The 17,321-nt window shown below is 39.9% G+C and overlaps 2 protein-coding genes across 2 annotated transcripts in view; one reads left to right on the top strand and one right to left on the bottom strand.

The window, feature by feature from the left end:
- The window catches only part of FOXP2 (forkhead box P2), a 475,962-nt gene that overhangs the window by 8,950 nt on the left and 449,691 nt on the right, over nucleotides 1-17,321 (bottom strand). The window lies entirely within an intron of this gene.
- On the top strand, nucleotides 589-1,266 carry LOC149312273 (uncharacterized). The gene has a single exon (XM_089526551.1). It carries the CDS (start codon nucleotides 589-591, stop codon nucleotides 1,264-1,266), a length of 678 nt encoding a protein of 225 aa, XP_089382677.1.

Raw genomic sequence — 17,321 nt, 5'->3', positions numbered from 1 at the left:
GGGATCTTGGATGACACTGATTTTCTAGACCCATTTCAAACCGGCTTCTGGGCGGGCTATGGGGTTGAGACTGCCATGGTCGCCTTAGTCGATGATCTCTGTCTGGGCATGGACGGGGGTAGCGTGTCCCTGTTAGTGCTCTTGGACATCTCAGTGGCCTTCGATACCATCGACCATGGTATCCTTCTGGAACGCCTGGGGGAGCTGGGTATCAGTGGCACTGCTTTGCAGTGGTTCCATTCCTACCTCTCGGGTAGACTTCAGATGGTGGAGCTGGGGGACTGTCGCTCCGATAAGAGGGCCCTTACATCTGGTGTCCCTCAGGGAGCAATCTTGTCCCCCATGCTATTTAACATTTACATGAAGCCGCTGGGAGAGATCATCCGGTGACATGGGGCACGGTGTTAACAGTACTCTGATGACACCCAAATAGTCTTCTCTGTGTCTCCGACTGATGCAGTGACTAGGGATGGCATCTCTCCTCTCAATGCCTGTCTGGAGTTGGTAATGGGCTGGATGAGGGAAAATAGACTCAGCCTGAATCCAGAGAAAATGGAAGTACTTGTGATAGGCTCCCCCGGTCCAGGGATGGAAATTTGTCCACCTGTCCTGAATGGGGTCACGCTCCCCGTGAAGGACACTGTCCGCAGTCTGGGGGTGCTTCTGGACTCGTCGCTTCACCTGACTTCTCAGGTGGACGCGACAGTTAGAGGTGCCTGCTATCAGCTTCGGCTGATACGCCAGCTGCGGCCCTACCTGGGCCGGGGGGACCTTGAAATAGTGGTACATGCACTGGTAACCTCTCGACTTGACTTCTGTAATGCGCTCTACATGGGGCAACCCTTGTACCAAACTCGGAAGCTACAGTTGGTACAGAATATGGCAGCAAGGCTGGTCACTGGTAGCTCCAGGGCCAGCCACATAACACCTATACTGGAAGATCTACATTGGCTGCCAATTCGCTTCCGGGCGCAATACAAGGTGTTGGTTTTTACCTATAAAGCCCTAAATGGCTTGGGCCCAGAGTACTTGGAGGACCGCCTCTCCCCATATAATCCACCCCGCGCTCTCAGGTCGGGTGGGAAACAACTTTTGAGAGTTCCTAATGTGAGGTACGTGGTGTCTGCACATAGGGCTTTTTCTGTTTCGGCCCCGCAGATTTGGAACTCTCTGCCTGACGAGCTCCACTTGACCCCCTCCCTGGAGTCTTTTAGGAAAAATCTAAAGACTTACCTCTTTCGCCAAGCTTTCCCTCACGCTTTCTAATGCCATTCCCCTCCCTCGTGTATTGTATTGTATTGGTTGCAATCGTGCTATAGCTTCTTAACTGGTTTTAACTGAGATTGAATGATGGATTTTTATATTGTTTGCACTGTACTGTTTTTAATTTGGGGGGATTTTTTATCTGACTGTCTAACTTTTGTATGTTTTTACTATTGTAAACCGCTGTGATCAAGAGAATAGCAGTATACAAATAAAGATTCATTCATTCATTCATTCATTCATTTAGATTGAGGTGGAAAGGAGTAGTAGAGTTGAGTGTCATCTGCATATTGATGACACCACACCCCAAAGCTCCGGACAACCTCTCCCAGCAGTTTCATATATATGTTAAACAGCATAGGGGACAACACAGAACCCTGAGGAACACCACAAGCCAATGACCAGGGGGTCGAACAGGAGTCTCCCAGCATCACCTTCTGAGTTCACCCCTCCAGGAAGGAACGGAGCCACTGTAAAATAGTACCTCCAAGTCCCATCCCAGATAGGCAGCCCAGAAGAATACCATGGTCGATGGTACTGAAAGCCACTGAGAGGTCCAGTAAAAACAACAGGAACACACTCCCCCTGTTCAGTTTGTTGCGTAGGTCATCCACCAAGCTGGTGAAGTCTGTCACAGTTCTATAGCCAGACCTGAAACCAGATTGAAATGGATCTAGATAATCTGTTTCATCCAGAAACCCCTAGAGTTTTGAAGCCGCCACACGTTCCAGTACCTTGCCAAAATCTGGTAGGTTGAACACCGGTCGATAATTACCCAGTATAGAGGGATTCAGGGATGGCTTTTTAAACAAAGGTCTCACAACTGCCTCTTTTAGGCACATTGGGACTTTGCCTTGTTGTAGGCAGGCATTGACTACCTCCTTCACCCACTCAGCCAGTTGTCCTCTGGCCTGTTTAAATCAGGCAAGAAAGACAAGGATCTAAGACACATGTGGTGGCTTTCACCTATCCAAGGATCCTGCCCACATCATCAGGCTGTACAAGTTGAAAAGTATCTATTAATGTTGGACAGACAGGTGCGTAGGTGGATGCCCTAATAAAACTGCTTCAGGATGTTTTCCAGCTTTCTGGGAAAGGTTTTGAGGACACAAAGGAGGGGTGTGCGTGATTCTACTGACAGAAGCAGTTCTTTTCCAAGGAATGGCACCAGTTGGGTCTTGCCCTCTAAATTTCATATTGGCAAAAGGTTCAATGCTGGTTAATAGAATGCATTTCTTATGTTCTGGGTCCTTAATTAAATAGGAAATGAAAGAGTCTCATAATGCATTTGGGGGCATATCCAAAGTAGATATTTTGCTTATTGTCTCAGGGTATTTCTAGATCTACCTTTTTGCCTAGATTCTTCAGTAGTAGCCGTGGCCATGAGCTGGAGTGCCTTTACTGAGTTCAGGCTTCTGTATCAGTTGCATTCATTCCTGGAATAGTTATATAGTGGTTGGGATTTGGTTTCAGGACCCGCCGTGAATAACAAAATCCATGGATGCTCAAGTCCCATTATACACAAATGAATATAAATAGTGCCCCTTATCTAAAATAACACTATCAAAGTTTGTTTTTGGTGTGTGTGTGTGTATTTCAAGCAGTAGGTGGTTAAACCTGTGGATAAAGAATCCGTGGATACAGAGGGCTGACTGTATCTAAGCTCTATTCAGGTGTTTATATATGTGAGCATTCAACACATGTGGAATGAAGTAATGAATTTTTGTTTATTTATGTGAAGCATCCCTGTCTTTCAGTGTATCATTTTAAGCACTAGGATATTGCTATAGGTCTTTTAAATATTGCAAGTTTGTGTTTACATGCTTATAAACAAAAATTAATTATTTTCTTACAGAAATAGAAAGTAGCATTTTAAAAGCTATACCTCACATTAAAAGCTGTACCTTACATGCAATGTTTCATACAAGAGTTTAGTAAAAGTACTTAATATGTACTTAATGAGCAGTAAGACAGTGTAAATGCAAAGGCTCACATGCTTAAATTAATGTCATGCAATTTTGTAAGTTCCAGGTTGTTACAGACAGTTTACCATGTACACTGAATTTTAATTATTTTAGAAATCATAGTCTGTTTGCATTTGATTTACCTCAATCCAATATCACACTGTCACATACATTGCAAGAGTAGATTAAAATGAACACAAATAATGTTCTAGATTTAAGTGTTTCACTAACTGGCAGCTTAGTCCTACAGATTCAGTGGGCCACACCCAGAGATGAATGCTTAGAATCACGGCCTGACAAAAACAGTTTTAAAAAGTAAAGAAAAGAAAAAAGGGGCAAATCAGGTTTGAGACCTCTTGATGCAGTCTGCTATGACTCTTTGGGAATAAAAGAGAGATTCATAAGAGAACTTTGAACCTTACCAAATATATTATAGGCTGCCGGAAATGCAATGATCAGTATCTAAAATCATCTTAAATCTCTGCATGCAGAGTTATACATTGTGCTGCAATATCCTGACCTTTCTGCTGAATGGTAATGTTGCACAACAGAGGGAAGACACTGGATGTGCAAGTGGATGCACAACCAAATGTGCATGTGCATCTATGTGCAATGTACTAGTACAAATCCATGTGCAAAGGCACCAAGAGCACAATTTCCTTTCCACAACCTTGGAGTGAATGGGGATATTTGACATCAGGTAAAAACATCCAACTGCCTCTGTAGGAATATTTTCACATGTGTAAAACAGCAATAGGACTGTGGCCAACACAACTGTTGTAATGATATGGATGTTCTCTGATACGTCTCTGTCCAATACTAGGGCCAATTTGTTGAGCCAGTAACCTGTTTCTCATATTCTGATAATCAAATTATGGCTACCTTGAATATGCAAAAGGCTAACAGTACTACATTCAATGTAGGTATATTTTTATTTTGTACTCTTTTTCTATTTAATCAAAGTGAAGAATTACTTGAAACACTGATGAACTATACTTATTTTGTTTTTAAAAAAATACTCCCCCATATAGGTTTGGCAAACACATAAGAGATCTAATGACAAAAGCTGCCCTGTTTACTTGAGAGCCAGTATGGTGTAATGATTTGAGCACTGGACTATGACTAGTCTTTGGAGAACAGGGTTCAAATCCCCTCTCAGCCACAGAAACACACTGGAAGGCCTTGCACAAGTCACACTTTCTGCCTCAAAGGAAGGCAAAGGCAATCCCCTTTTGATCAAATCCTGCCAAGAAAAACATGTGGTAGGTTTGCCTTAGGATGGCCATAAGTCAGAAAAGACTTGAAGGCACAAAATAACACGAGGCTTCTTAATTTCTATTTTTAGTATAGTTTATTTTAATAAGCTTTGAATAGAGTTAATAGATTTTGAGTTTTACTGTTTTAATCATGTACTTATAATCTTTTGGCATCCTACTCTGCCTTAAAATCTTGAGAAATTCATAAAGTGTATGAAATAAAACTTAGAAATGATAAATGATACTCGCTATATGATGCCTCCAGGATCTTAATCTCTGCAATGCACTGACCCTGTTCATACAATCATTCATACACCTTGCAAAAAAGTGATTTTCTTTTCTTTTTAAAAGGTTTTCTGCAATTGGAGAGGGGAGACTAATTGTCCCATTTGTAGATAGTTTTGGGTGTTTTCGGTCCATTTACAGGTAAACAATCACCTGGAAAGTGACCTGCAGTGACCAGGAGTGCATTTGCACATTAAAATTTGGGAGGAAAGGGAATCCAGGGGTTTGGGAGTGCTTCTGCAGGCTTGGAAGGATGCACAGAGCCTATTGGACTCAGTCCACCCCCTCACTTTACATGGAAACATCGCAACTTGATATGTAGTGAAAGTCTCCTTACTCCTGGTATGTAATACAATATAATACAGATGTCTGCTTACATGATCAGAGTGGGCCCTACCATTATGAAGGGAGAAATGAAATTACACAGGAAGAAGATTTTATGATAGCACCTATCAGCACCAATCAGCAACTTTTTAGTTTTTTTTAAACAATGAATTATTAATATTCAATAATTAATTCCCATCAATTTACCAGTTGAATACTATATTCTGTCTCAGGTCCCCAAATGTTTTAAGCTTGATTTATACCTGGAGGCAGTTCTTTTATCTGCATGGACTTAGAGAAGGCACAACAGCTATTTCCCATAAGTCTGAAATTGCAGCAGTAGTTATAGACATCCAAAGTAATATTCTTCTCCAGAAATATTTTGCAGACAATAACAAGTATGGTAAAACTGTTCAAAATGAGGGAAGAGTCCTTCCCCACCAACTGCCATGTTTCTTATCTGTCACAGTTCCTGCTGAAAAATTGTTGGCTCTGAAAGAACTCAGAGGGAAAGGGCAATCACACACATTGCTCTGTTTCATATAGAAATATGAACCCTGGAGAAGCCTTTGATCCCAAGGAATGTCAAATATTCCTAGCTTGCCATTAATAACCATTTTAGTGAAAGCAGGCCTAGCGGCATTTCACAGTGTTTTGTTTTGTTGTCATTGTTTTCTTTTTTCGATACCTGAGTGCATCTTATTTCACCAACAATACAGTTCAGCTGGGGATTTCATGTGTTATTTGTGTCACATAATAAACACAGGTCCTCTTCAAGACTTGCTCCATGCTTTTTCCAAATGGGCAAGAATTTTCAAAAGCTGCCTATAAAAATTTAAAGATAGCATTTGTGTGTGAATGAGTTATTAGGATGGTAAAAAATGAAACATCAAGGCTTACAGAGCAAAGCATCTATGCAAAACCATATTCCAGGGTCTAGCAATTCTCTGCCCCAGTGCTGCATTCCCATCTTGACAAACTCCTCTATAAGCAGCATTGTTAAACACATAATGTGATATAGAGCAAAGGGTCATTCTGCTGCTCAAACAATTTGTACTGAAAATTTGCCCACAACTGAGAATGCTGTTTTCCTTTCATATGATTAGAGAAGTGCCAACCGAGTCAAGTCATCACAGCAGGACAAATCTTAACAAAGGCAATCTAAGGGCAGTTTCACACATTATCCATGTACCTAATACTTTCTATGCAGGACCAAAGGTTTGAATTTTTCACAGGCCCATGGAGCTTTTCCATCCCCATGCTGTGGAGCTGCGATGGGCAAAAACATCCATTTTACTAAATTGTGTTTAAATTTTGTTCCAACCCAAGAGTTTGGGGTAGACAACAATAGGTTAGAAAACTTCTGATTTCAGTGATTAAGCCTCATCTTCTCATTTGATACCCCATCACTGACCACTGAAAGCCAATATGAATAAAGACAACTTGTATTTTGAAGTCCCCTGAGCGTAAAAATCCCAGAATTTATTTGTGAATCACAGCCACAATTTGCCTTGCCAGTACAGCCTTCTAGTGACTGCTACTGCTTTTCCCACACTTCCTTGCTTTAGTTGAAGTTAAAAAGGATGTGGTAGCATGGATCTTTGGCACACAAGAGCTTAAGGAAGTTTAAGTGATGTTACAAATATCACTACATCATTGGGAAAGTGCAATACCGCAGTGACAGAGCTATGTGCGGTGTCTTCTAACTCTATGAGAATACATTGTTCTCAAAAGGTCCCATGTTCAGTATCTAGCATCTCCAGGGCTGGCAGGTTGCTTGCCTGAAATCCTGCACAGTTTCTGTCAGTCAGATTTCATAATATTGAGCCAGTGGCCACATCAGAAAGATCAGGAAAAAAGAAGAAGCTACTCCGCTGAACAGAAAGTGACATTAAAGTGAGTTTCATCCAGCCATGTAGATATGAATGGCATGGATCTGGACAAACAAGTTTTAATACTTTTATTTTCTCCAGCCTCTGATACCCATGGAAATTTACTAACATTATACACTTTTTGGATCAATTTAAAACAGATGATATATTTCCAAAAGTAATGCATCTGTTTAAGGCTACACACAGCCAAGTTGAATTAATGTTACTGGACACTTAAATGAAGTGTCTAGCATCATAGAATTGTAGAGTTGGAAGAGACCACAAGGGCCATCTAATCTAACCCCCTGCCATGCAGGAAATCTCAATCAAAGCATCCCCATCAGATGGCCATCCAGCCTTTGCTTAAAGACCTCCAAAGAAGGAGACTCCACCATTCTCCAAGGGAGTGTGTTCCACTATCGAACAGCCCTTACTGTCAGGAAGTTCCTCCTAATATTGAGGTGGAATCTCTTTTCCTGTAGCTTGCATCCATTGTTCTGGGTCCTATTCTCTGGAGCAGCAGAAAACAAGCTTGCTCCCTCCTCAATATGGCATTCCTTCAAATATTTAAACAGGGCTATCATATCAACTCTATGTACTCAGTATTTGCCTGGCAATGCAGCATACATCTATGCCATGGATTCCTGACAAAGATATATATATATAGAAAAGTCAGGGTTCTTTTATATACTCAATATCATTTTTAAATTAGAGTTTTCTTGATATACTTTAAAAAGATGTTTGTTTTTTGCATGTGATGAAACTGATCTTACATTGTCACTGCCACTGCTCTATATGCCACTGTCCTATGATAAAGGCATCATAGAAAAGTAGCACTGAGTGAATATAGTGAACCTCCTCTCTAGCAGCCCCCTTGGTCCAAATCAGATGAGTCCTTCCCAGAAGAGATCCCTTACAGATCCCAGTCTATATTGGGATTTGGAGGGACCAACTACTCTCTTGTAGATTCCAGAACCATCATGAATGGATGCCACTTTGAGACCTCCTCTTTCTATGTTACAAGCCACCATCCACAATCACCACCTGAAGCAACAATGGATAAAGTACCAAAGACAATACCCTTATAAGGCAGAGGAGATATTCATTGCATGATGCCTCCTTTTCTTACATTCTGTTTATGAGGGTAAGACCTTCAAGAATCAGGTACTGATATATCAGAATGGATGACACCACAAGGGAAGGCTAAGATTGACAGAACACATACTTTGCTTCAAATGCCCTGACAGTAAAGAACTGGATGGCCCAATGTTCTAATGGAGTATGAAGTAATTCTCTAACTCCAATGGCCCATTGTGAGATCTAAGTTGATGCTGGAGTGATATTTATCCTATTCATTTTCTTATGGACTTACAGTCCTCCCTCCATTCTCACAGTTTTGGAAACCGCATTCCTTGCTTAAGCGCGAGGGACAAACGGAGGGGGAAATAATGGGGTGTGTGCACTCCTGCAGCCATGCACCTATATTCAAGCCAATGGGGCTTGAATATATGCAAAACTCTGTTTTTGTGTGTGTGTGTGGGGGGGGGGGGGGAATCCTGTAGTCGACTGTAGTTACCTTGTGGATAGCTTTCAGCAATTATACCCAGGCCTTTGGTTCCAGTGCCAGTTTCCCTTCCTAACTGAATGGCCTACCTCATCTCCTGTAGAAATGCACTAACTGTAACATGCATCCTTTCAGAAATGGACCTTGAACTACAATTCAAATTCCAAGCTATGTAAATTGTAGGTGCTCACAGAATGTAGGCTTTGGGGTGTTCTTATTAGGTCTGGTGTGAACGGGCATGAATCAGGAAGAACACTAGGTGTATTAAGCCAGTTGGATACAAGCTATGGGAGGAAATTGGGCATGATCAGAGCACAGATGTTTCCCTTGTGAACCACAGGAAGTCCTAAGTTAATAAGTTTCTTCAAATGTTTTATATTTTTATACATCCTCTGTAATGATGAATTTTAGATACATGCTTAAAAATGAAAAGTATTAGTCTTATAAAATTGACTACTATGACAGATTCTGCATACTTTACATAATGTGCTATATATTATTTATTTCGGCTTCTTTTGTGACTAGACATTTGTTTTGGAAGATAAGCAGTTCTAAAAATGGCGTGTGAAACACAAATCCATTGTGCTTTGCTTACGTATCATGATCTCCAAACCAAAATGAAAAAGACAAAAATTCAGAATGTTTCACTTTCAAACAGGTATATGTGTCATAGCCATAAGATTAACAAGAACATGTACAGGTTGAGTCTCCCTTATCAGAAATGCTCCAAATTGAAAACTTTTTTCATGGGTTACTGCGATAGTGGCCCCTTTGCTTTCTAATAGTCCAGGGGCCTCAAACAGATGGGCCAAACAAATGGGCACACACCCTGAATACATCTGGAAGAGCTGGGCCAAAAAAGGAGCAAACAAAAAAACCCTCCTTTTTGGCAGCCCGGTTCAGGACTGTGGGTCAGGTCAGAATCAAGACTGGGCATGTGCTGTTGCTGTGGTCCCAGCATGAACGGCAGTAGCACAGTCGAAGCATGGGCCTTTTGGGCCATCTGTTTGAGGCCAATGTGCACATGCTTTCTTTCGTGCACAAACTTATTTAAAATATTGTATAAATGACCTTCATATATAAGGTATATATGAAACAATTTAATCTTGTGTTTAGATGTGAGTCCCACCTTGAACATATCTCATTATGCATATGCAAATACTCCAAAATCCAAAAGAAATCTGAAATTGTTTTGGTCTAAAGCATATCAGATAAAGGACAATCAGCTTGTATATATCAAGTACATGAAAATTTAACTAAATACTGTAGAGCTGATGTCACTAATAAGAAATAAATTTTGGTGCTATATTTTAAAAACATAAATACATCATTTTCTACTGAGGTTTCAGGACAGGTTACTTTTTAGGAGCCACAAAACCGTTATGTGCTAATAATATGCAGAAGTGTTTATATTTAGATGTAGTAAAGTATATCTGGAAGAGTTTCAATTTCAGTTAAATTATTTCTTCAAATGAAAAACAAGTGCTAACAAAATAAGATTAAAAAGCTCTTTTTATAACTAACCACAATCTATCAAAACTAGTGCTTCTAATAAATCTCTTAACATAGAAACAACAGCAAGAAGCCTGTTCTACCTAAAGAAACAGCAAAGACTCCATTATGTTGTTTTTTGGTGGGGGGGGGGTTTGGTTGGGGTACATCTAATGTAGGAATTCCACACTGAAAAACATGACTTTAGCAATAGCAAGCACATTTCTATACCGCTTATCAGTGCTCTTAAACACTCCCTAAGCAGTTTGCAATGTGTAAGCCAACTGCTCCCAACAAGCTGGGTACTCATTTTAGCGACCTCAGAAGGATGCAAGGCTGAGTCGACCCAGAGCCCTTGGCTGGTACTGGACTCACAACCTTGTGGTTTGTGAGTTGCTGCAGTACAGGCATTTAGCCATCAGGGCTTTTGTTTTTAAAGACTCTGAGTGTTATCAGAATATTCTGTAAGCATTTACTACTAAACTGACTGGTTGCAAAACACTAAAGCATTACCTCCCACCCTAGTATAAATGTTTCAGAGCTCAGTAAATCAACCTCCCTCACAATACTGCAGACAGGGAACCGAGTTACAACAGTGTTGTTATTTGCCAACACCTTAACTTCAATTTATGGCAATCCTATGAAAGAGATATGTTTAAGAGCCATGGATATCAACTGCCCTGCTCAGGTCTTGCAACCTCAGGGCCATGATTTCCTTGACTGAATCAATCCATCTGTAATGTGTGGTCTTTCTTTTTTTCCTGCTACCTTTCATTCTACTGAACAATATAGCCTTTCCCAATGAGCCACATCATTTCACAATAAGTCCAAAACATCAGAGCCTCAATTTAGTTATCTTCACTTCTAGTGAAATTTCAGACTCTATTTGCTCCAAATCCCATTCATCTGTATCTTCAGCAGACCATGGTATCCACAGAACTGTTCTTCAGGACCACATTTCAAATGAGTAGATCTTTTCCCCTGTCTTCATTGTTCATCTTTCACAAATATATATAGAAATCGGAAATACTATGCCATTGATGATTCTGACTTTGGTATTTAATGACATTAAGGACCTTACCTAGTTTCTTCATGGCTGTCTTTCCATATCTTCTTGAGAAGATTATGAGGTGATATGAGAAAGTTAAGAGGTGATATGATAGCTTTGTTTAAATATTTGAACGGATGTCATATTGAAGATGGAGCAAGCTTATTTTCTGTTGCTCTAGAGAATAGGGCCCAGAACAATGGATGCAAGTTACAGGAAAAGAGATTCCACCTAAACATTAGGAGGAACTTCTGGACAGAGCTGTTCAGCAGTGGAGTGGTGGAATCTGAGAGTGATGGAATCTCCTTCTTGGAGGTCTTTAAACAGAGACTGGATAAACTACAATTCCCAGGATTACTTAGAATTGACCATGGTCTCAAACTGGATCATTTCTGCTGTGTGTTTTGGACCTGAGTGTTCCATTACTTGTTCTATGACTTCTAGCTTTTCCTGATCAGTTCCTCTGCTTTATAAATGAAGCTTAAAGGAAATTACCTCTAACTGTAGAACTATATATATATATATATATATATATATATATATATTATTTGGGACTACTGAATCTTGCTAAATCTAGTAATTTGGAAACTGCTTCACACTCTATGCAGCACAAGACCATTCAGCCTGTAAGCATTAAACTCAAAGATTCTGGGATCCATCTAATCTATCAACATTTCATCTACATTGAGATGAGCATCTCCATACATGCAGAAGGATGGTCAGAGAGCTGTGAGAAAAGTGTGAGATCCTGCAAAATATTCAAACCCTTCAGGATAGAGCAGGATAGAAAATTCAAATAAAATTTGTAGTTTCTCTAGTTTTTCAAAATGCCTCCCTGCAACTTCTAAATGAAAACCAGGTTAGCAATATGAATATAATATGCAAAACAGTCATTTGAGATAAGTCCCTAAGCTGTAATACTTGAGCTATGAGAAACTCTGTTTATGTTTCCTTTCTGATCAATACCACAGACCAGGATGCAAAACAGCAGCATATTCTTTTGATGTTTAGTGCAACAGCTACAGCATGAATTAAAAACTCACTTCCTTTGGGATTAAAAACAAAAAAGAATGTAGCAATTTATATTGATCTAGTCCCACAGTTCTAATCCGTTAGAATTCACCTATGTTGTTGCAGATGTGCATTAGCACTGGCAACATCCATAGTTCCTTTACACTCAAAGATTTCTGCTGCAGGCTTGAGGTACATGACTATAATACTTCCTTAATCAAGAACATACATATTTCTTACAGCAATTAAATGTAGCAATTAAAAGTGTGTATGTATGTATGTGTGTCTTCCAGTCACCTGTTGACTTATGGTGACCCCATGAATTTCATAGGGTTTTCTTCAGCAAGGAATACTCAGAGATGGTTTTGCAACTTCCTTCCTCTGAAATACAGCTTACAGCACATTACATTCTTTGGTGGTCTCCTATCCAAGTTCTAACCAAGGCTGAACCTGCCTAGCTTCCTTTATGGTATTTAGACCCTAATCATTAAATAAAAGGGCATACATGGGATATTTCCAGATTGTGATCATGATCTAATTCTTTGAATGCACAGGAGCTTCTAATGTTCTTAAATAGAGATAAAGTTTTTAACCATACACATTTTCCACTGCACACTTCTGCCTATTAAAATAAAAAGGAGAGAATCCTTTTCAAATGGAGCGCTATGCAACAGGGTCAGTAGACAGAAGAGAAACTGTAGAATTTTCAAAAAGGATATCTTAAATCAAGAACAGATTTTTATTAGGGCAGTCCCATTCTTGGTCTAATATACCAGTTTATTTTTGAATCTAAACTATACTACATACTATGTCATGATCCATCCAAATGGTGAACTGTAGTTTGAGTACTCTGTATGAACTTGAATTTGAAAAGAAGGGTACAATAATTGTCTTCTAGAGAGCACACAATCCATAGATTCCCACAGTAAACACTAGCCTAATAAGCCAGGGATGTTTGTATTAAGCCAGCTGCATGAAGGAAGAAAAGGGAGTGGGTAGGGGAGTGTGGGTGAGCATAGTGTTCATTCCGGATCCAAAAAATGTTGGTTGGAAGCAGACTTATGTCTCAGATTTTGAAGTTTTACAAGCAACTTTCAAAGTTATGTTCTTTAATTCGAAATAATAAAATGTGAAGCTTCACAGTACCAAGTGCAAAGTTCTATATTTGAAGTGGTGGCATTGTTTAGGTTTAGCATTAAAGTTGGGGAAAAGGTTTAGTCTGTGTGGTGATGTACATCTGTTATGTAAACAAGAACTGCTAGAGTGAAATTTGCCTTCACTGACTGTTTGTACTGAAAGAATTGTATGACCATAAAGAAAACAGCGAGAGACAAGCAAAGAGACAGGCATGATACAGAAGAACAGAGGATGAAAAAGGCAACTAAAGAGTGCCTATCCCAAGAGATTCAATATACCACTTGACCTTTATTCTCTAGATCTGATTTGTTTGGAATGCAGCAGGTAATATTGAGACTCAGTACTTATGAATAGGGATACCACTGGAAGTTCATAATTTCAATTTCCAGCTCAAAACCTCTTAGATAGCTAGCACTCTAAAATATTGTCACTGAAAAGAAAGTATTTTCCAGTTTGGTTTATAAAAAAATACCCTGCAGATTTCCAATACAGTTAATTTGGCAGTTGGACAAAGGTCATGAAATGTTCAATTTTCATATTAAAAGAGGTCATGTTTTGTAGAAACACTTGTTCTTTACTCTGGGGGATGAATCAGAAAAGGGCCTGTGGGCTGCTTTGAACATGGTAGAAAACAGAGGAAGAAGAAAGATAACCTGAAATTCTTTTAAGAGAAGCAGGAATGCTGCAAAAGCATCAGATGCCTTGTAGATTACTAGGGATTAAACAGAACAACCAAAGAGGGTTAATGGGATTGCAGAAAACCAAAATATCCTTGAAATAGCCCCTGGTATAGATATAAAATGTGCCCTGGCTAACAGAAGTGAGATTTGGAAATATAGTGAATAAGGAATATAGTCATTAGCACAGTGTATCAATCCGCCTTTATGAGAACATAGCAGATCATTTCAAAATGTTTCAAACACAGGCCTTCTAGGTGTTTTGGACTTTGGCTCCCAGAATCCCAGACCACTGGCTAAAATGGCTAAGGCTTCTGAGCTGTTAAGTCCAAAACACATGGAGGACCAGAGCTGAGGATCACTGCTGTAAACTACTATTTTCTATATAATAGAAGCAACTGAATATAGCCTAGAAATGATATCAGTATGGCAAGAAGACATGCACAAGGTCCTGTAATGCAGTTTGTTTGATGAAGAATAAGATACTCTCCTCTCTTGGCCTGTATTTTATACTACTAATAATTAATGTCAAAACACACTTTCTCACTATGTCTTACCTGGGATGAGAAATTGTAGTTGCAGTCATCCATGCAGGCCAGGATATCCTAATTTAATATCCTGGTTTGTATGAATTCCTCAAACAACAGTTTCCCAGTTCAGATGTCATAGGGAACTACGGTTTAAGAGAATGAGAAGCATGAATGAAGACATGAGAGAAGAGAAATGGGAGTGCATGGGCATACAACTCGTCCCAGGTTTTGCCTTACTTCTGTTTTGGTTATGGCCTGCTTGTTGGCTCACTGACTAACAAGCGGGTTGGTCGATGCCCAGACCCATTTGTTTGCCAAGCCATTAAGGTTGTAATTAATAAATAGATGTGGACTTTACCTTACAAATCTTTTTTTGTGTATGAGTTTTGTAGGGCAGGACTCATCCCTGAAAACACAAATCTGGTGTCCCTCAAGGAGCCATTCTGTTTCCCATGCTATTTAACATCTACATGAAACCGCTGGGAGAAATTATCTGGAGACACGGGGCACGGTGTTATCAGTTCGCTGATGACAACCAAATATATTTCTCTGTGTCTCCGACTGATGCAGTGACCAGGGATGGCATTTCTCCTCTAGACGCCTGTCTGGACTCAGTAATGGGCTGGATGAGGGAAAACAGACTCAGACTGAATCCAGAGAAAACGGAAGTGCTCATGATAGGTTCCCCCGGTCCGGGATTGGAGGTTTGTCCACCTGTCCTGAACGGGGTCACGCTCCCCTTGAAGGACTCTGTTCGCAGTCTGGGGGTGCTCCTGGACTCGTCGCTTCACCTTACACCTCAGGTGAGCGCGACGGTCAGAAGCACCTGTTATCAGCTTCAACTGATACGCCATCTGCGACCCTTCCTGAGCCGTGGGAACCTTGAAACGGTGGTACATGCTCTGGTAACCTCTCGATTGGATTTCTGTAATGGGCTCTACATGGGGCAACCCTTGTACAACACTCGGAAGCTACAATTGGTTCAGAACATGGCAGCAAGACTGGTTACTAGATCTTCCAGGGCCAGCCATATAACACCAGTATTAAAAGTTCTACATTGGCTGCTTATTCGCTTCCGAGCCCAATACAAGGTGTTGGTTATTACCTATAAAGCCCCAAATGGCTTGGGCCCAGGGTACTTGGAGGACCGCCTCTCTCCATACAATCCGCCCTCCACACTCAGATCTGCCGGGAAGCAATTACTGAGCGTTCCAGATGCGAAATATGTTATAACAACGCAGAGGGCCTTTTCCACCTCAGCCCCTCAGCTCTGGAACTCGCTTCCCGGCGAGCTCCACTTGGCCACCTCCATTGACCAGTTTAAAAAGGGGTTAAAAACCTTTTTATTCCAACAGGCTTTCTCCTAACTGTCCTCGATGCTGCCTCCCCCTCCCCACTGTTATTGTTTTGTTATCTCGAGCTAGCTGGATATTGTTATTTTAATCTGTGCTTGTTATTTTAACTGTAATTTCCTTGTTGGTTTTATTGTACTGTTGCATTTTATACTGTAACCGCCTCAAGTTACTTATGTGGAAAAAAGTGTAAGTTGTACACTTACGTTGTGCCATAACATCTAACTAACATTTTGGTAGCAGATCCCATTAGATTTGTTTTAGCAGTCATGCTTAAATGACAGGTGTACAAAAAATTTTTGCTGTGAAATTCATAGTAAATTCTATCTTGAACTTTTGGCATCTGGTCTTGTGACTTTATAATCCCCACAGAAAGTGACAGAAAAGGTTCTGTCTGTAACCCTTTTATAAATAAATAAATATATAAATAAATATTTTATTATTATTTATTATTAGATTGAATTGGGATCTGTTTTCACTTTTTAAATCACTCAGCAAACCAATTCAAACCACTTCTGATGAAAGATAAAGACATCTCCTCCCCCCTTCTCTATTTTACACTCGTAATACACATGAAATAAACTATTAGAAATTGAATGTAAATACTGTTTTAGTAATCCAGCTCACACCACACCCTTACTTCCAATTTCATTCTGTTCTGTGCCTATTTAGTTTAGCATTCCATACACTTGCAATGACTCTTCTGTCAGGTCCATGGCCCATCCCTCAACTTCTTATTACAATTTCTCCATTCCTTGTTGTTCAGCACTAATTACCGAAGCTTAATTCACACATGTATGTTCACTGCTTGTTTTTCCCCACACTTGATCAATGTGTGAGCTGGTTTCATTGAAAAGCACTACGCATGAGATGATATAAAGTAACATTAAAGTTCTCTCTGTTATGGCACATCTGTGAAATGATAGCTTATTTACACATGTGAGCTATCTTACAATACTGCAGTCATTAGGTGATGCACATGCATGTGGTATTGAGAACTGGCAGCTGATTGTAAACCTGGTGCAAAAGATTTTATTGGAGATGACATGAAAACTCCATTAGTGGCACTGTATCTATGATAACACTGTATCTATGATAACCTAGGCATACTCTGAATACATTTTGGTTATCATGTGTGAAGCAGTGATAGTTTTTAAAACTTTATGAATTATAGGGTAAGTCTTTTCTACCCTGTGCTGATTTAAACAAATTGAGTATCACCTGCTTTTATTCTGCTGTTGGTGTGTGAATTTCAGACTGAAATGACTGCCTAAATCCAACTGTTAGTCCCAGCTAGAGGACACCCACTGAATGGAACAACTGACTTCAGATCTATACATTTTAGTATTTAGGATTTCCTGGTCAGATATACGTACAACCTTGACTATAATACTTAAAATTCAATCAATTACTATCTTAGGATGTGTGTGTGTGAGGGAGAGAGAAAATATGTACATGTGGCCCAGGGGTCCAAGAATTATTAATCTGCTTCTACAAACATATCCAATTGTTAAGAATTCAAAAGAAGATGGAATAAAGCATCCATGC

Source organism: Sceloporus occidentalis, unplaced genomic scaffold, assembly GCF_023333645.1.
Source record: "Sceloporus occidentalis isolate IW3139 unplaced genomic scaffold, rSceOcc1.0.p SCAF_5, whole genome shotgun sequence".
Taxonomy (NCBI): domain Eukaryota; kingdom Metazoa; phylum Chordata; class Lepidosauria; order Squamata; family Phrynosomatidae; genus Sceloporus; species Sceloporus occidentalis.
This window is presented reverse-complemented; position numbering and strand designations above follow the sequence as displayed.

What these genes read in the sequence shown, in the direction of transcription:
- LOC149312273 (XM_089526551.1), top strand. Translation starts at nt 589, where the DNA reads ATGGAAATTTGTCCACCTGTCCTGAATGGGGTCACGCTCCCCGTGAAG.